Genomic DNA, 20,205 nt, shown 5'->3' with positions numbered 1-20,205 from the left:
AAGTCAGTCCTCCTGGAAAGAAAATTTTGTTCCTACCCCCAGTGGTGACTAAAACTAATGACAAATTTGCTGTCCATTCATTTTGGTTAAATATGTACATTAAGGGAGAATCAAGGAAAATGCCCAGACATTTTAGATTAGTATTTTACCTTTACAAAGGAAATTAACTGAAGAACCACCTAACTGGCATCAGAGAGTTCAGCAGTCACATCATTGACAGAGGCATATAGGGTGATAGTATAGCCACTGGATGACAAAGCAAAAGCTGTAGTTGTGGCTTCGCCTGCCCAGCTCCACCCTCTTCCCCCAGGAGAACAAAAAACTGACTAAAGAAAAGTTTAACACTTTGCTACCGATCCACTACTCTTTCTGTATGCTTAAAAAAATTGTAATTATATACATGTCGGCAATTTTGTATCCTCAGTTTTTGCTTTATATTAGAACATGGTTATCCCTTGTTATTAAAAACATCCTGTAAACTTACTTTGAAATTGTTGAATTTTAGGTTGTTTTATTCTTTTTTTGTTTGTTTTCCTGTTATGAATAGGGCTACAGTGACTTGTCAGTAAATTTTTTTTTTTTGCATTTTGGGTTATGTCCTTGATAGATTCCCAGAAGCAGAGTTACTAGCTCAGAGGGTTTGAACATTTTAAAGATTCTTGATAGCTATTGCCAAATTGCTCTTCAAAGAAACTGATTAGATATGACCTTTCCAATTCAACAGTCTCTACACTCTGATCCAGTGGGAGAGTGGGGTATTCTGGATAAAAGGGAATTCACATATATGCCATAGATCACACATTTTCAAAGAGTTAGTTTAATAGGTGATAACATATATATTATCATGGAATATTTAGAGGAAAAAGAAACTCCCTTGTTTTGCAGACGAGGAAACCTTGGCCCAGAGAGATTGAAGTTTGCCAAAGTCAGACAGCTAGCCAGTGGCAGGACATGGTCTCGAACTCAGTGAAACTAGGCTGAAGATCTCTGAATGTTCTTCAGAGCCCCTGGTGCCTCAAGACCATCTTTACAAATGTTAGCTATTGTGCTATCACTGATATGCAGGTGTGCATATTACCAGAGGATTCTGATCAAAGGGCAGGAACAGCTACTGAACCTTCACCTATGTTCTGTGGCATTGTGGCAGGGCTCTGCTACAGCCCAAGTAACCAGGATTCTGTCTGGTGCAGCTGTGTTTCAGTTGTGGGTCTTCTACCTCGAGATCTTCTAACCCACTCCTTTTATTTCTTAGCCAGGGAAGGCCTAGAGAGTCCAGTGCCCGAACCAGAACGACACAGCTCAGTGGTGCACTCCTCACTGTGCCAGACCACCCACAGGGACCACTCAGGTCATCCACCCCTGGCCGAGGCTCTTCCAGGTAGAGCCTTGTGGGCTGAACGTTGGGAAGTCTAGTGCTCCCTGGTGGTGGGTTGGCGTCGGTGCAATCTCAGGAACGGCTCAGAGTAATAGGGGACAGTCCTCTGGGTGGGCTGATGGGCTTGGGGTTGTGCCAGGAACTTGAGCAAACTGATGTGTTTGTGTCCACTCACTCCCTTCCTCCAAATCTATGCAATTCAGGATCAGTAAGGAATCTGTGTCTTCTGAAACCTGTAACACAAAGTCAAGAAATAATGAAGATGCTGGAGAGATACACTTAAAATGGAAAAGTGAGTATAAAGTCATGGATTCTGTTGAACAAAATGAAATTTAAAGTATCTTTCTAACCTTGTTGTCATCTGTAAGTACACAGCCTGTATTGCATTGTTCTCCCATATTCTTTTCTTTTTAGATCGTTCCATTTTAAAAGCAAGACCTTTCTGATTACACACTGCAGAAGAGAAGTGCTTTATTCATTTCTATACTATATAGGAAATTCTTCTATTTTACATGTGTATACATATATATATATATGTATGTATGCTATAGAACACATGCAGTAAAAATACACAATATAGATGTTTAATATATAACATTATTAAGGTAGAGAGCTTGCAGTGTCACTTTCACATATTTTGTGGGCATTGTCCTTTTGTATCAGTCTAATCTTGTAAGCTTAACAGGATACAGCATCTACGTTTTTTGATACTAATGCTAAGTGACATTGCAAAAGTAGAGAAAATGGGAGTGAAAACACACATGAACACATACATGCGTACTCCCCAAGTATGAGCTCAGCGTGGTCTAGAAAGGCTAGACAGACTCAATGGAATTCCTTCCATTAGTCTCTACAGACTAGGGGCTTCAGATGTCATTTTCTTATAAAATCTTCACAGCAAGAAGGTCCGTCTACAAGTTTCCTGTTACTTTTTACTCTAATTCAGCAAAAAGCACTGTAACTAACTGAAATTCTGCCTTTCCCTTACTCTATCATCAATTCTCTCCTCTCCTCTGCTTCAGGCCAAGCTAAGGATGATGCAATTCCAAAAACGCAATCATTGTGACAATATGAGCTATAAAATATGACATAACTCTTTAAGAATCTAAAGCTTCTGTTTCCAGCATTCACAGTGATCTTTTAAACGCTGCTTTCTCTTACATCCAGCGGAGGTGAAAGAAATGGCAGAGAAAGCAGCTACTGGGCAGCTGGCAGTACCTCCTTGGCATCCTCAGAGTAGTGTGACTTTAGAAAATGAGGCTGAAAACAGGCCTGGTCCCCTGCTGCAGCCCCCCATTAGGGTCCCTGAGCACGTGGATTGGCAGCAAGCTGTAGAGCATCCCAAGAAAAATGATGAGCCAGGAGGAAATGGCAAGTGTGACAAAACAGACAGCAGTGACCGCAACAGTGACCAACATGGCAGACAGCCAGGGCCTCGAAGTTTCACCGGTAAGTTCAGTTGGACGAGTCAGGGTAGGTGAGCTCTATCAAGTTGTCGGCTCTCAAAAGTAAGTAAACCTCCTAGAATATTTCCTTTGGTCTTCTTTCCTACCTGTCTGGGAATCCTGAATTCCAGGGGAAAGCAGCATACCCTTCTAATCCCACTGTCCTTCAGACAGGTAAAGAAGTCCAGAGATTCATGAGTTTTTCTATTACCGGAGCAGATTCCTTTGTCCAAAGGAAGTAAAATAATCTCCATGCACTGACCCTGGATCTGGGTCTAACCTCACAAAGAATCGAACCTTTTACCTGAGGGCACTGGTGGAAGGCCACTCCCTACTGCCCCCTTCTTTGCGTTGCATTTTAAGACAGAAAAATTCCAGTGGCTCTCAGAGAGTCTACGCCTGAGGAACTTAGAGACAAACGACATTTACTGTCATCACTTTTAGAGATTTGTAGGTGAAAACTGAAGAGTGTGTATTTCTACCTGGTAATTTGCTTGCAAGCAGGGCATGGGATATCGTTTCACAGTTGTTTGCAAATCAAAGGAAGGTACATTTAAAATTATTATTTATCTTAGGTAGAAAATCTATTGGTTTGGATTTTTTTGGTATTTAAAAGCTGTTCCTTGTCAAGCATCGCTCTTGAATGGGTAGGCAAAAGGGTGGCTGATCCAGGGCCACGTGCTGGGGCCAGACTAGCCTCACAGTCTCCACTTCGATTTGACATATGAAACATGGCCACCCTTGGCAGAATATGCCTACATCTCTTCTCTCATGCCACCCTTTGCCCCTTCCATGCCATTTGAATATCACCAAATGACAATGTGTTATAATTATTAGGTACCAGGCACCTGCCCCCCAGAAAAAATGAGCAGCCAGAGCATGGTGAAGTCTTTCAAGAAAATTCGGATGCACCTGTGGTTGTTGAGAAGTCTTACAGCGTAAGTCATACTGCCTGGAGAGCCAACTTGAACCCAAAGACCTACTAGAACTGAGTTGTTATGTATTATGACATTGAAATAATATCTATCGTAGTTCTTTTTTGTTGGAGCATGTGCCCTCATGTTTCTGACATGAAAGAAGAAGTCTTTCCTCCCTGCCTGATACTTTTTTTTTTTTTTTTGCGGTACGCGAGCCTCTCACTGTTGTGGCCTCTCCCGTTGCGGAGCACAGGCTCTGGACGCGCAGGCTCAGCGGCCATGGCTCACGGGCCCAGTCACTCCGCGGCATGTGGGATCTTCCCGGACCGGGGCACGAACCCGTGTCCCCTGCGTCGGCAGGCGGACTCTCAACCACTGCGCCACCAGGGAAGCCCTGCCTGATACTTTTTGAGTTAGTTCAACTCAAAGCATTGTGTATATCGGAGCTTGGGGAAAACACAGACAAGTGTTATATTCAGCTCTGACCCTTGAGCTTTCTGTCAAGTTGGCTAGACAAGACCGACTCTTTTTTTTCTTAATTAATTAATTTTTGGCTGTGCTGGGTCTTCGTTGCTGCGCGCAGGCTTTCTCTAGTTGTGGCGAGAGTGGGGGCTACTCTTCGTTTCGGTGTGCGGGCTTCTCAGTGCGGTGACTTCTCTTGTTGCGGAGCATGGGCCCTAGGCACGAGGGCTTCAGTAGTTGTGGCTCGCGGGCTCTAGAGCACAGGCTCAGTAGTTGTGGCGCACGGGCTTAGTTGCTCCACGGCATGTGGGATCCTACTGGACCAGGGATTGAACCCATGTCCCCTGCATTGGCAGGCAGATTCTTAACCACTGCGCCACTAGGGAAGTCCCAAGACTAACTCTTAAAGCACGGTCAGTTACCAAAGCTTGTGACTCAGGTCAGATTGAAGTAGGAAAAGCAAGGCCAGGGTTGCGATGGGAGTACCTTCACCTGGAATGTCACCTAAGACCCAAATTCAGCTTTCAACTCAGTGGAAGGAATGTGTTCATGCCTGAAACCTCTGCCTCAGCAAGATCTCTGGGATACAGTCATATCCTAGCATTTGCATTGGGGTTACAGCCTTGCTTCAGGGATTTAATGCATTCTTCAGGCATGCAGTTGGGCCATAGTCCAGCCAGAGCAAGGAACCAGAATTTTTGTAATCACCATTGACGTGGGCCCAGGATCATTTAAAGAATATAAACAGCAGCTGAGAATGAAACAATGTAAAAAGCCAGGTGTGATAACATTTGAGGTCTTTTGAAGAACATACTATTGTAGTAATCATAGCACACAAACCGCTCACAGGATGATTTATTCTTTCTCTCATGTGAGGGCTGGAAGGATGTGCCACATTCAGCATACTGGCTTGGCTGGAGAAGCATCTCTGTCAGGGAAGTGGGGCAGGTATGGGAGGCCAAGCTTGTCTGAGAAATTTCAGTTTGACAGGAGAGGTTGAGGAAAGCAGATGCTAAGTGCACAGAGGAGGAAGTATGGCGAAAGCAATGTCCAAGGAAATAAACCATAAAACCTCTGCAAAAGGATGACTGAAGGTGAGGAAAGGAGCCAGTTGTCTGGCCATGTGGTGATCAGGGCCTGAATGTAGAAAAAGAGCAAAAAAGGAAGGGGTAGAGTGGAGATGCTGAAGAAATAACTTACTTTATTTTATTTTTATTGTTGAGATTGCATTGCTATTTTTAAAATCATGCTTCTTTCTTAATTTATAAATTTATTTATTTTATTTATTTATTTTTGGCTGTGTTGGGTCTTCGTTGCTGCACGCGGGCTTTCTCTAGTTGTGGAGAGTGGGGGCTACTCTTCGTTGCGGCGCGCAGGCTTCTTATTGCGGTGGCTTCTCTTGTTGCGGAGCACGGGCTCCAGGCATGCAGGCTCAGTAGTTGTGGCTCACGGGCTCTAGAGTGCAGGCTCAGTAGTTGTGGCACACGGGCTTAGTTGCTCCGCGGCATGTGGGATCTTCCTGGACCAGGGCTCGAACCTGTGTCCCCTGCATTGGCAGGCGGATTCTTAACCACGGCGCCACCAGGGAAGCCCCAAAATCATGCTTCTTCACTTGCCTTTAAACGGGAATACCTGAGGGAGTCCCAGTTCTGAGCAGCCTCAGCCTGGAGGACAATGCCAACACATGGACTGTATCTAGGCTCTTAAGGATCAGGGTGTTTAAATTCAGTCCCCAGCTTGAGTTGTCTAGGGACTTTTTTCTTCCTGTGAATTTTAGAGCAAAAAGGTCACCCAGCCTCCCCCCACTTCCACTGTGCAGGTAAGGATGTTGAGATTCAGGACTGTCATTTGTCACATTTGCTCCAGGGGGTTCACAGCTCACAGTGGGGAAGGAGGGCCAGAGGTGCAAGTAGGCAGGAAGGTCTCAGAGAGTGTCACCCCGACCACAGAGTAATTTTTGATACCCCATCATTAACACTGCATCCAGCTATAAAGGGATTTGTTTACAGTAAACACCAACTTAAAAGTGATTTCCTACCTTATTAATAGGATCAGTCCGTGCAACCAACTTGTTCACCAGAGTCTTCTGAAGGCATAACAGATGAAGTTTTAACTCCAGACCATGAATATTTTTACTCCTCAACTGCTCAAGAAAACTTGGCTCTAGAGGTAAAAAAAATTTTTTTAATAAATTTATTTATTTGTTCGTTTTTTATTTTTGGCTGCATTGGGTCTTCGTTGCTGCGTGTGGGCTTTCTCTAGTTGAGGTGAGCAGGGGCTACTCTTCATTGTGGTGCGCGGGCTTCTCATTGCGGTGGCTTCTCTTGTTGTGGAGCACGGGCTCTAGGCACGCGGGCTTCAGTAGTTGTGGCACACAGGCTCAGTAGTTACGTCTCGCGGGCTCTTGAGTGGAGGCTCAGTAGTTGTGGTGCACGGGCTTAGCTGCTCCACGGCATGTGGGATCTTCCCGGACCAGGGCTCGAACTTGTGTCCCTTGCATTGGCAGGCGTATTCTCAACCACTGCACCACCAGGGAAGCCCCTAGAGGTAAAAATTTACAGTTCAAGATAAAGTACATCTTCAGCTTTTCTGTTGCCTTATTCCTTTAAAATTATTTTTTTTAAGAAAAATAGCTTACACATAAAAGTATATAATGTCAATTTATCAGTGTTTTTGTGTGTTTTGAAAAAACATGTGAAAAATAAGATTTTTGATAATGAAGGTCATAAGCAATTTCTCCCAAAATTGTGGCTCCTGCATTTGTACAGCACTTTGTACTTCTTTTTTCAAAACACTTTCCTTCATGTTATCCAATTCATACATCCTTCCTGAAGGGAAGAGAAGGCAGCCTGCTGTTATTCCTCTGTGTGAAGAGCCGGCGAACGCAGATGTAGGGAATTAGCCCTGGCCTGGCCAGATTTAGTGGTGAGAGAGCCAGGAATAGAGTCACAGTGTCAGCAGTGAATGTTAGGCTGTCCAGGACACAGGGCTTTCTCTAGATTCTGCCTAGCTTTTGCGAGAACCTGTTTGTACAGAGTATTTTCATTTATAAAATGAAACTTATTGGATTCTCTTATTTACTTATGTTATTTTTACCTCACCTGTCCCCTAACCTGCCACTTTTTGAGGTTCTTTTACCAATATGGAAGGTACGGTAGAGGAAAGAGAGGATTGTACATGTCAGTCACAACATTTGACTGACAAGAAGAATTCAGGGATGCATCAAAAAGCGTAGTTTCCACTTGTTGGCACTTCTGAAAACTCAATTAGAGCAATTTTCCATTATTAATCCTTTAAACATTCTTGGTTTTACGGTGGACTGGGACATTAAGAAAATCTTTAATAGAAATGTATAAAGTATATATACATACATATGTATATACATGTAACATGTATATGTATATTAAAAGTATAACGGAGAAGACTACACACATCTTTAGTGTACAGCTCATGAAATTTTACATGCCGAACACACTCATGTAGCCAGCACCCAAATCAAGAAATAGACCATTCTTGATCCCCCAAAAGACCTCCTTGTGTTTCCTCCCACTCCCTGCCTCCCCTCAAAGGAACCAGTGTTCTGACTTCTCACCCCATAGAGTAGCTTTGCAGTCTGGGCCGTTTTTCCTACCTTCTTTGGCTTTTCTGATAAAGCTCCCAGGAATCAAAACATCTTTGTTGGAAGGTTGTGGTGAGGAGGGGATGATGAAGGGAAAAGTCACCCGATTCCACCTCAAAATGGGAGGTGGGGGAGGGCTTGTTGTTGAGGAAGAACACATACTACAGATAAGTTCTTAATGTCTGTGATGAAGGTTTGTTCTTTTTCTGTAGAAGATGTAGGAACCTTATGAAGATTTTCAAGGTTTAAGAACATCAAGAAATTCTCTCTCCACCTTCTGATGATACGTCTGCCTCCAGTGACCCTCCTTTCTTTGCTCTTTCATTCTTTTGCAGACCTCAAGTCCCATTGAAGAAGACTTTGAAGGAATACAACATGCTTGTGCCCGACCTCAAGCCTCTGGTAATAAGCCCTCAGGGCAGATTCCTTTGAGAGTCCCTCATCTTTACTTTCTGTCAGATCACACATGTTTAGAGCTGGAAAGGTCCTTAGAAATAACCTTCCAGGCCTTTCATTTTACAGATGAGAAAACTTAGGCTCAGTGATTTCCCCTGCCCCTCACTAGTCTCATGACATCCATACATCATGTTATTTATACCTCCCCTTGCATTCTTATAGCATACGTTATAGCAGTTGCTTCTTCTTCTATTTTCCCCCTGTAGTCTCTTTCCCTAGATTTCAGGCTCTTTTGTGGCACATAGCAGGTGTTCAGTTATCTTTGCTGAGCTGACCTGAGGGATTGACCTAGGCCACACAGCTAGTTATTGACACAGTGACAACCAGAACTAGGTTTCCATGTCCTTCTCTTCCCCAAAAGGCAGAGTTCCACCATCATTTTCCTTTGGTTGCTTGGCATCTTAGCAAAGGATTAATAATAGCCAACAGTACAGTGAATGTAACATCCTTCCCTTGGGAGGCCTTGGGTTCTATATAACTTAGCAACTGCTTCCCGTTACATGGTAAATTAACCTTGGATCAGCAGCTGGGGTGTGACACAAGACAAGATATAAGTGAACCACAGGTTCTGATACAGGCATTTAAAAAATTGTACACTTTCGCTCTTTCAAGGTATGCAACCATCCATTTTTAAAACCAGGGTTATCCACCTACCAAGCCATGTAGCTCGGTCCAGGGTCGTGTCTCAACAGTCTGAACCCGGGCTGGGTGGGTTTAGGTTCCGACCATACTCCCTTCCTCCTGCTGCATACTCCAGCTGCCATCTCTAACCTGATGCAGGCCCCCGTCACAGGCACAAGCATTTTAAGAAGCTGTAAGCTTTTAGATGAACAGTTAAATTCTCAGGACAATATGTATTTAAAGTTCCCAAACCTGGGTCTCTGGCCACCCAGCTCTTTCTGTGGAGCCTCTGCCCATGATCACTTTCTGTGTGAGCCTGACCTGTACATGGCCTCTTCACTAGTGTTTGGAAGAGAGTTGAGTAGGATAGAGAAGTTATGGGGCAGGCAGGTCAGAAAACCAGGGCTAGTTGGATACAAACATCTAAAGTACATGTAGAAGCCTCTGATTTCTACTCTGTTTCCTCCTTTTAGCCCTTCTCCTCACCCTTTTTCACTAGGGCTCTGATATATCAATATATCCTCTCCATACCAGGAAATACAACAGGGATAAAAGTTGCATGCATGCTGGGTTCCAAGCCCAGTTCTGCCACTGATTTTTTTTGTGCATTACCTTGGGCATGTCACTCCACCTGAGGGCCCCACTTTCCCTTCATGTAAAGTAAAGGAGAAAGTTACACTCTAAAAGCTCTAAGTTCCCCTCCAGGTCTAAATTGTGCTTATTAGGAATTCATTTATGCTTTCCAGGTGTTTACGCTTTCTAGGCATTTGAAAAGGGGTGGAAAGAAGAAGAACCCCTAGGCTTCTCCACTGGTGGGGTTTCAGAGTAGCTTGGCTTCTGCTGAAGGTGGCACTTTTATAGTGCCATTGCCTACCACACTACCTCCTGGACCTAAAGAATGGCAGGCGGATCTTGAGCACTTGCCAGCGGGGCAGGCTGGTCTGTCTGTCCTCCTCTATAAACCAGAGCTATGTAATGGTGGAAAGGAAAATGGATGCTGGCCCCGTGTGTCCAGAGGCCTTACTGAGAGCTGGGGAGGAGTGACTTCATATGCTTGAGGCCAACGAGAACAGAAGACAGTTGAATTAGCTCCTTAGTACTCGAGACCCCATCCCCACTCCTTAAGTGGTGTTTGGTGGCCAAGAGACACAGTTAATGTTCTGGGAATGCCCAGAACATTGGTCTTTTCTTTTCATTTTCTTAAAATTTTCATTTAGTTATTTAATTTTATTTATTTTTGGTTGCATTGGGTCTTTGTTGCTGCATGCAGGCTTTTCTCTAGTTATGGCGAGCAGGGGCTACTCTTCCTTGCGGTGCACGGGCTTCTCATTGCAGTGGCTTCTCTTGTTGCGGAGCACAGGGTCTAGGCGCGTGGGCTTCCATAGTTGTGGCACGGGGGCTCAGTAGTTGTGGTGCATGGGCTTAGTTGCTCTGTGGCATGTGGGGTCTTCCCGGACCAGGGCTCGAACCCGTGTCCCCTGCATTGGCAGGCGGATTCTTAACCACTGCACCACCAGGGAAGCCCTCGTGGTCTTTTCTATTTGGAATCTTTAGTGAACAAACAGTTCTTGGTTTCAACGCCCCCTGGTGTCTGTTCACAGGAACCAGGTCAGTTTGCCTTCCTGAAAAGACAAAACAACATTTGTCTCCAGAAATAACTGTGCAGTTATAACTGAAAGGCCAGTAAATGGCTTGATTGTATTCTGAGAGTCAGAATATAGTTCTCCCCTCTGAGCAAGGGAAATAAACTTTCAGAGCAAAAACCTCTTCTACAGTGCTCACTCCAAACCCAACTAGGAAGCGCTCTGTTTATGTAGATTATTTCTTATTCTGGATCAGACCAAGGAAAATTCTCGAGAATGAAAGTAATCATCTGGGTTGGCAAAAATTCACTAAAAAATGCATGTACTTTATTCTTTCAGGTGAAGAAAAGTTCCAGATGAGAAAAAACCTTGGAAAGAATGCTGAAATTTTGACCAGGTCTCAATTCCAACCTATACAAAGGTATATGCTATTATTATTTTTTTAATTTTTACTTTTTTTGCGGTACACGGGCCTCTCACTACTGCGGCCTCTCCCGTTGCGGAGCACAGGCTCCGGACGCGCAGGCTCAGCGGCCATGGCTCACGGGCCCAGCCGCTCCGCGGCATGTGGGATCCTCCCGGACCGGGGCACGAACCCATGTCCCCTGCATCGGCAGGCGGACTCTCAACCACCGCGCCACCAGGGAAGCCCCCTATGCTATTATTTTATTCACAGTTTCAGACTCAAAGAAGTAATGTTAATTGATGGTAATGCCCCATATTTACATGTTGCTCTTCTTCAAATATAACAGCCACCATGTTATAACAGTAAGCTTTGGGCAGCTTAGCTTTGTGAGGACTTGTTCAGCAGAATTGTGAGGCGTCGTGAAAAAGAGTTGTTATCTGTATTCAGATCCTGACTCTGCTTTTCTAACTTGGTCAAATTTCTCAACCCCTCTCTTCTAGCTCCCCACTTGTAAAATAGCAATAAGAATCATCACTGGACATATTGTTAATTGAAAAAAATGCACAACAGTGTATGTAATTTAATACCATCTGTGTAAAAATGAGAGGGAAGGGAGATACCTATAATCCTTGTAGTGTGTCGACATTTCTGGAAGTCTATACAGTGGTTAACTCTAGAGAGAGAGTCCAGAGGTTTTTCTTTTTATCTTATAACCTTCTTTGCTGTTGGAATGTTCCACCATGGGTGCATACTACTTTTGAAAGAAAAAGCTACTTTGTTTGTTTTTACTTTTACAAATGAGAAAGAGAAATTCCATCTGGTTAAGGAAAGTTTCTGTAGACAACACTGAGTTTTCTTTTTTCACCTCTCTTAAATAATATATTTTCAATTCTGTTGAATAAATGGAAGATCCTAAATTCAAAAAAGAAAAGAATTCTTACTGGGAATGTTGACATAGAGATTAAAAGTAATTATATGACTTCTGGGCATTTACCCAGAGAAATGAAGAATTATGTTTACATGAAAACACATACATGGGACTTCCCTGGTGGTCCGGTGGTAAAGAATCCGCCTTCCAACGCAGGGAACATGGGTTCCATACCTGGTCAGGGAACTAAGATCCCACATGCGGCGGGGCAACTAAGCCCACGTGCCACAATGACTGAGCTTGTGCACCTCAACAAGAGAGCCCGCGTGCTGCAAACTAGAGCCCATACGCTCTGGAGCCTGCGCACCACGACTGGAGAGAGAAAAACCGCATGCCACAACTAGAGAGAAGCCCGCACACTGCAATGAAGAGCCTGCATGCTGCAACTAAGACCCTATGCAGCCAAAAAACAAATAAAGAAATATTTTAAAAACCCAACACATACATGAATGTTTATGGAAACTTTATTCATAATAGCCAAAATCTGGAAACCCAGATGTTATCTAACAAGTGAATGGTTTAATAGACTGTGTTACACCCATACCATGGAATGCTCCTCAGCAATTAAAAAGCATGAACTATTGGTACGTGCAGCAACCGGGATAAGTCTCCAGAGAATTATGCTGAGTGGAAAAAGCAACCCCTGCAAAGTTATTTACTATGTGATCCTACATTTATAACATTCTTGAAATGATAAAATTGTAGAAATAAAGAATAAATGAGTGGTTTCTAGGGGTTAAGAAAGAGATGGGAGTGGGGGGAAATGGACATGGCTATAAAAGGGCAACGTGAGGGGTCCTTGTGGTGGAAATGTTCTGTATCTTGACTGTATCAATGTCGATATCTTGGTTATGATATTGCTCAATAGATTTGCAAGATGTCACCATTGAGGGAAGCTGGGTAAAGTGTATTTCTTAAAACTGCATGCGGACTTCCCTGGTGGTGCAGTGGTTAAGAATCCGCCTGCCAATGCAGGGGACACGGGTTCGAGCCCTGGTCTGGGAAGATCCCACATGCCACGGAGCAGCTAGGCCCATGTGCCACAACTACTGAGCCTGCGCTCTGGAGCCCATGCTCCTCAACAAGAGAAGCCACCGCCACGAGAAGCCCGTGTACCGCAAGGAAGAGTAGCCCCCGCTCGCTGCGACTAGAGAAAGCCAGCGCACAGCAACAAAGACCCAACACAGCCATAAATTAAAAAAAAAAGAAAAAGAACTGCATGTGAATATACATACAGTTATTTCAAATTACAAAGATTAATTCAAAAACGAATAACAGAGATGAAGTGCCTGGTACAATAGCATTCAATTTACTTTCTCTTTTCTGGACCTCAATTTCCTTATCTATAATAATGATAGCTAGTATTTCCTAAGTAGTGACAATATGCCAGGTACTCTGTTTTGTCAAATTTAATTCATATAACAACCCTCTCATTTTGCCAATACAGAGAGCAGAGGGTTTTTTCCTTAGGTTGTACAGTTAGTAAGTAGCTGTATCATTAGGATAGGCTAGATTATGTTATGTAACACACAACCCCCAGATTTTAGTGGCTTAAAGCAACAAAAACTTATTTTGTGCTCGTGTTCCACGTCCATCACCAGGAGTGTTCTGTGCTACTCTACCTTCCATCAGAAATCCACAGTGAGGGAGACTCCATCTTTGTGCTTCCTTTCTTACTGAGGCAGGAAAAAAGGGAACATGGTGAATTGTGCACTAGGCTTTTAAAGTTTCTGCCCCAAAGTGAATCACATCACTTTCACTTGCATTTCACTGGTTAAAACAAGTCATATGGCCATTTATGTAAACCAGGAGGGCCAGAAAGTACTGTCCTACATCGTGCTCAGCAGGAGAAACAAATATTTAGTGAACAGAATTAATAGTCACAACTCAATCCAAAATCCATGCTCTTTCCTTTATACCATTGGTCTCACAGGATTGTGCAAAGATTAAAAATGTGGAAACATTTGGAAGGATTTAGCATGGGATCTGGCTTATAGTTTGTGTTTGAATATTGAAAATGAATCTTAAATATTGGTTAAAGTAGAAGCAGGTCAAGTTTGTCTTCAGAATTCTTTTCTGGCCATTTTTTGGCACAAGCCTCTCTTGGCCTCCCCTGATACTCCATGCCAAGAAGCTGTTTCACAGTTGGTAAGGCCCCATGGCTGTGCCCTTTGCTCCATCATCCATCCACAGCAAAGTTCCCATGCTCTGTTGATTTCCTCAGGAGCTTGCTCAGCCAGTAGCACGGTTGGCTGATTTCAGATGGGCTGACCCTTAGAGAGTATTTATTCAGCCTCTGAAGAGGAAACAGAGGCCCAGACATCCCTGAGAACATGTGGCTGGTCAGTAGCAGAGCTAGGATCAGAACCCTCACTTTCCACTTTGAGCTTAGTGCCCTTCCAGCTGCCTCTCACACTGGGCCAGTAACTGGTGCCTTGTACCACGATATTGCACTCTGCTGACAGGGGATTTACATAGTTTTCTCACTTTCTCTCTTACAGTATTGAAGACGAACAAGAGGAGACATTAAAGGAGTCACCAAAGGAAATGAAAGAGAAAGACATGTATGGCCACCAAAAGTTGCCTAAGGATTCTGTGCAAAGTCTTGGTTTTAGGGGAAGAGTATTTCCTTGTTTGTAGGAGTCTGTGTTCTTCCCATTTTTATGTATACATTTAATGTGAGCCTGTTTCTTCTTTCACCAAAAAACTGTTGTGATGAGTGATCTAAATTAACAGCATCTTAATCAAGGAAACAGTGATAAGAAGAATAGAAGTTCATACTTGAGGTAGATTAAATCTGTTTGCCACATAAATAGACTTTCACCTATGGAATTTATTTTTAGCTGCTGAGATATGTTTAAAGTTAGTATCTCTTTTTAAGATATTCTCTAATATTCTCTTTAAGATATCTTACATATCTTATAGATATCTTATGGATATTCTAAGATATTCTCTGATTTTGGCCACTTGCCAAATAAAGATTTTTGTGAAGAGCATCTTTAAAAAGTACCTCTTAGGAATATAGTGTTTGATTTTTGTAAACATCTCCCAATTACTCTGTGCTTTTAATTCTTTAGATCACTGACAGACATTCAAGACCTGTCTAGTATCTCCTGTGAACAAGACGGTTATTTTAAGGAAGTCTCATGCAAAACACCCAAAATAAACCACGCACCTACTAGTGTCAGCACTCCGCTCAGCCCAGGTAATAACTAGCAGGGGGATGTTCTGGGAAAGGGACTAACAGCCCCTGCCTCGCTGGCTATGGGAAGCCAGGCTGCAGGAGCAGACCCACAGTGTTTTCTCACAGTACAGAGGGGTTTCTTTAGGGTCAGAGCTGAAGGGGATAATCCCATGGGAGGCCAGGTAGCTGTGGTGGTGGTGATTAACCAGCTATAAGGAGATTTTTAAACTCTAGCAGTAGAGACATACAAATGCAGAGTCTACTTTGTACTTGAAGCACTGTTGAATTTAGTGTAAATACATTGGATTCTCTAGAGTTTGTAACTTAAAACAGTACCTTGTGCTTAAACATACATAGCTCTGGGTCCTGCAACTGCATACAGCCAGCATCAAATATCCTCTCTCTAGTGTCCTTTTTTCCAGTATATTTGTGGTTCAAATAATCTCCCTTTAGTCTCTCCCAAGTTTAGAGACTATCATCAGTGATCAGTGATTATTTCAGTTATTGACAATTTGGAAAATCCCTCTTCCAGTTATAGAGTTTTGTGGGGGCTTCTTTTTGTTGTTTTTAAATAATGTAAAGGATTCAGACACTAACTGCCCTCTTTTCTACAACAGGGTCAATTTCTTCAGCTTCTAGTCAGTATAAGGACTGTCTTGAAAGTATCACGTTTCAGGTTAAAACAGGGTCTACCTCATTCTGGAACAGTCAAGAATCTATTCAAACTTCGTCTGATAAATTTACAACTGTCCGAGAGAAAGCAAAGAGCCTAGATTCCCTTCTTACTTCCTCTGAAACTCTTCCTTCAAGACTGACTAATCTCGTAAGTATACTGACCCTGCGCTGCACACTCTTGGAGTGAGTCCAAAGGCGTCAGTGACCCAAAAGGCCAAGATTTCTCCATGTCTGTTTTACAAAGAAAGCAAGAAATAAGCTGGATCCTCTCCAGGCTTCCCTGGGGCTCCTCTCTGAGTCTGTACTGTAGAATGGATCCTGGGTTTTTGTGCCTTTTTTCTCCCCCAGAGGTAGTGTTTGTCAGTTTCTCGAAAGACCCGTCCGCTGCGATAGCTTATGATGCATTTGTTCATCTGCATTGTTCTTCCTACCTAACCTTACCTTACGTACGAAGAGGAGGCTCGAGTTCTGCTTCCTTCCTGACGCCTCCTCTGGTTAGTTCTCTGAGAGTTTCGATTGATCGCTACCTTTTCTGAACTCCTGAACCAATAATCTGCAGTAAAAACACTTAATGGTACCTTCTCCTTGCTTCCTCCCCCTCCCCGTGCTGTTTGTTTGTTGGTTTCCTTTCTCTCTCTCCCTCATACTTCATATGTGTAGTCTCTTCAAGAAAACTGAAAGTTCCTTACTTGGTTCTGCTCATTAAAAACCTGTTGACTGACCTTTCTGTAGGCAGATCGATTACTTGTTTGGCCCTCAGTGAAAAATCGACTGTCATCTTCTCTGGGCATTTGACTCACAAAAGGTCTCACTCTGAAGTAGGGAAATAAAGAATTTTATGCTCTTGTTCAACAAACTGTTAATGGGGCAGGTTCTAAGTGCCAGGCACTATGCCAGGCCCTTTTCTAGGCATAGTGACTAGGAAAGTCCACGCCCTGAAGGAGCTCACTGCCTGTTGAGAAAGACTGGCAGGATGTAACACAGAGGTAAAAACTGAGCGCTGTGGAGGCAAAGGGGGTGGGAAGGCTTCCGAGAGGAGATAACGTTTGAATGTTTGACTCAGTCAACAAAACAAGTAGCTTCTTCCATCAGTGATACACAAGATTAATCTTGGAAATGACTGAGCTTAACAGGCCTTTTTAGCTTAATACACGTGTCGGTTACCATGTTTATGTCTTACTTGTAGAAGAGATTGCCTGCATTTCCTGGGGCTGGTTCCTCCAGCATTGCCAAGGCACCTGACACATCATCCCGTGCCACTCAGAGGAGGAGCCTGCCAAAAGGTACCCTGTGTTTAATATCAAAATACAAGTTCGTAATAGTAAACCAGTTTAAGGGAGACTTCATCTCTTCTTTGATGGCTACAGCAGATTCAAACAAAAATGCTAATTTCCCCTGACTATAAAAGTAAAACATACTCATTATAGAAAACTTAGAGAATACAGATGAGCTTAAAAGAGAAAACCACGACCATTCTACCATTATTTTTTTAAATATATATATATATATATATTCTTTTTCTTAGCATAGTTGAGATCGTATAGTGTATCAGCTCTGGCCTGCTTCTTTTTCTTTAATGATATATTTTAGGATTTCTACTTGTCAGTAAAAATTATTCATAAACATATGTGATGGCTGCATAGTAGTCCATTCTACTTATGTTGCTTAACCATGCCCTTATGTTGAAGATTTATGTTGTTTTCCAACTTTTGCTCTCTGTACAGAAATCTTTATCTGAACCTCTGATCTTTTCCTTAGGATAGAGTCTTAGAAGACAATTTCCAGATCAAAGGGTATGAGAGCGTTAACAGCTCTTGAGGTGTAATTGCCTTTGCTCCATTAATCTTATTGTCTTGTGTCTTTGGTACAACTCTTAGAATTTCCCTCAGGGGGATAGAGATATTGTGAACTATGCTGAGGGGTTTTGGTTAATGTTATAATTGAGCCCTTACGTGAAGGCCCAAAGTATGGTCTCCCATATCCCCTGGCCTGATAATCTATAGAGAAAAGCCTCCCACTTTTTTTCATTTTGACGGGTCTAGAGCTTCTATATCCCTCCAGCAGTCTTGGTCCAAATTGGAACCCCAGCCTCTTAGTAAGAATTTATACCTCACGTCCCTCAAATATCCTTGGGGAGGGGCACAGATCAAGTGGTACTGAGGTGAGGTGTGATGTAGGAAAGGGTTTAGAGTAAAAGGGAGAGTAAAGCCTTTCACATATGAAGTCTCAATTAGGACCGTTAATATAAGAGGTTTTCTCCCCGTCTTAGCTTGTTTCATCATTGAGAAATCCTAAGTCAAATCCACGTCGAAGCCTCGAAAACCTAGTTCAGGTCTAGGAAGGCAGTAAGTCACTTTCTCCTTTATCTTTTTTAAGAACTAGTAGAAACCATCTCGCAGCATCACATTGATGAGCTACCACCACCATCTCAGGAGCTGCTTGACGAAATTGGTAAGGCACGCTCAGTACAGAATATACTCCATGGCCCTGCTTCTTATGGTCACTGACCACATATGGTTCTTTGTCTCAGGTGAGAGCACTAGTACCGAAGGCCCTATAAAGGTTGATTGAATGTACAGAATTCTGGAAGAGACAGTTTTCCAATAAAATGGGCCTCAGACTACTACTGAAGTCTGGCCAGGATAATTGGTCTGTGTCTGTTGTCATTTTGTTACTTAAAGGGTCTACGGTAATGATTCTAAGAGGAAATAACAACATTCAAGTGGTTTATTATGATGAACTTGTTTTATTAAAAGAATTCTTAGCTCCTTTTTGAACCAAACTAGCCATACTTCAGCCATACTGAAGTCTGGCAACTCAGGCCAAAACACCCCATGCTTTCTGTTTTGCCATTAGCAGGAGATATTAAAGGTATTGGCATTGTGGATGAATCCCTTTCCTGAGGGCAGGGAAGTCAGTGGCACAAGACCTAATGAGACCAGAATTTTCCATTTCAGGCAGAGACTGAGGGATAACTGCTCAATTTTAGTTGCAGCTGATCAGCTGGCCTGCCCAGCTGAGCTGATGCTGAAAGTAAATGGAGCATGGTGATAGAAACATTTGGGGCAGGTGGTTTGCTTCTCCAGGGAGGACTGCCTGCCCTCTTTGTGACAGCCTGGCTGACCAGCCCCTCACTCTCAGAGGGCACATCTCATCAGACCTCTGATGGTACAGTTCTCGGTATGGGAACAGTAGGGAGTTTCCTGAGGGGCATCTCTTGATTTTCAGGGTCTCTGAGGTTTTGTGTCTCATCAGGAGGAGGGAGTTGAATGACTCAATGGGCAGATACGGTCTAGGCTACCCAACCCCTAGCCCCTGGCTTGTTGGCCTTACAAACTTGGGTGGAGCCGGTCAGAGCTGCCAAAGCCTCCCTCGGTTTCTTTCTTTTCTGTAGTCATAGGCCCTTCTTGCCTCACCACACCCCTCGCCCAGTGCCACAGGGTTGTGCGGGTCACAGGGTTGTTGGCTCTTAGGGCTCCCACCCCGGCACCTGCCTGCCTCCCCTGGAACCCCCTAAGGGGTCCCTGCAAATTCCTCCCCTCCAGTTGCTCTCCTTCACATACTCATGGAACTACTGCTTGTGAGAGTAGAGGTCAGCCCCTCGTGTCCCGCTCAGGTAGATTCTCAGGGCTGTCTGACTTTTGGTCACAGCTTAGGACAGTACTTGTAGGCTCCTTTGCAGTTAGACCTTAGCGATACTTTTCCTCTGGATCCTGCTCTCCTCTCTCTGCAGTCACAATGTGGGCCCCCACCCCCCATCTCAGCAGCTGTCACCAGGCTTCTGCAGCCGGCCTCTTGGCACTGCTGTACCCCAGTGTGCTCTGCAGAAACTCTTCCTCATTTCGCTTATGGGAATTATCTGGGGCAGGTTTCTAGGCGATGTCTTGTACTTTGAGATGGGTCAGTAATTTTCCAGAAAGACAAAGGGCAGAGGGCACCTGAGTAGCTTCTCCTAATAACGGGTGTGCCTACCTGATTATTGTTTATCATCACTCGCGTTGTTTCCTCTCAGGAGAGCTTTGGGGAGTGACCTGGAGCTGACACCTACTCTTTTGAAGGGCACACATCTACAACTCCAGGCTTCCGTCCAGGGCCTAAAGGGGAGGGTCCTTTAGAATCTTGTAAGATCAACAAGGGACTACCTCTAACAAAGATAAAAATGGATTTTAAAATTTCAGATTATATTAAATGACCTTATGGGGCCCCTTGATGCCCAGGGGCTGCCAGGGAGGGCTTGCTTCCTGACCTGCTAGAAGGGCAAGACCTGTGCCTGCACACAACAGGGCTGTGCCAGTGAGCCCAGGGGTCCCGTCTGTGCTGCCTCCCAGCTGTCTCTCTGATGGGCTCTGGGGAGCACTTTGAGGAAACTGAGCGCCTAACACACGTGAAGCAGCGCACGGAGTTTAGCAGGCGCTTGTCTTAGTCTAATGATCAATCCGTTAGGAACTGGAAGTTTTATTCTTTGCCTCTTGTCTCTCTACAGACCAGATCAAAAATGTGTACTTTAGGCCAATAGAGATAGGGAAAGATTTGG

General features: G+C 43.8%; 1 protein-coding gene across 2 annotated transcripts in view; it reads left to right on the top strand.

The window, feature by feature from the left end:
* The window catches only part of TEX14 (testis expressed 14, intercellular bridge forming factor), an 84,571-nt gene that overhangs the window by 52,615 nt on the left and 11,751 nt on the right, over nucleotides 1–20,205 (top strand). For both annotated transcript variants that reach the window (XM_024757567.1, XM_024757568.1), the window contains 12 exons: nucleotides 1,253–1,378; nucleotides 1,579–1,667; nucleotides 2,543–2,824; nucleotides 3,658–3,758; nucleotides 6,249–6,368; nucleotides 8,154–8,220; nucleotides 10,818–10,899; nucleotides 14,314–14,376; nucleotides 14,890–15,017; nucleotides 15,614–15,819; nucleotides 16,858–16,954; nucleotides 18,048–18,122. In XM_024757567.1, the coding sequence (XP_024613335.1) occupies nucleotides 1,253–1,378; nucleotides 1,579–1,667; nucleotides 2,543–2,824; nucleotides 3,658–3,758; nucleotides 6,249–6,368; nucleotides 8,154–8,220; nucleotides 10,818–10,899; nucleotides 14,314–14,376; nucleotides 14,890–15,017; nucleotides 15,614–15,819; nucleotides 16,858–16,954; nucleotides 18,048–18,122 (1,436 nt within the window). The remainder of the gene's footprint in view (nucleotides 1–1,252; nucleotides 1,379–1,578; nucleotides 1,668–2,542; nucleotides 2,825–3,657; nucleotides 3,759–6,248; nucleotides 6,369–8,153; nucleotides 8,221–10,817; nucleotides 10,900–14,313; nucleotides 14,377–14,889; nucleotides 15,018–15,613; nucleotides 15,820–16,857; nucleotides 16,955–18,047; nucleotides 18,123–20,205) is intronic.

The sequence above is a fragment of the Neophocaena asiaeorientalis genome, unplaced genomic scaffold (genome assembly GCF_003031525.2).
Source record: "Neophocaena asiaeorientalis asiaeorientalis breed wild unplaced genomic scaffold, Neophocaena_asiaeorientalis_V1.1 scaffold327, whole genome shotgun sequence".
Classification (NCBI taxonomy): domain Eukaryota; kingdom Metazoa; phylum Chordata; class Mammalia; order Artiodactyla; family Phocoenidae; genus Neophocaena; species Neophocaena asiaeorientalis.
Note: the sequence above shows the minus strand (reverse complement) of the source record. Positions and strands in the feature narration are given on the sequence as shown.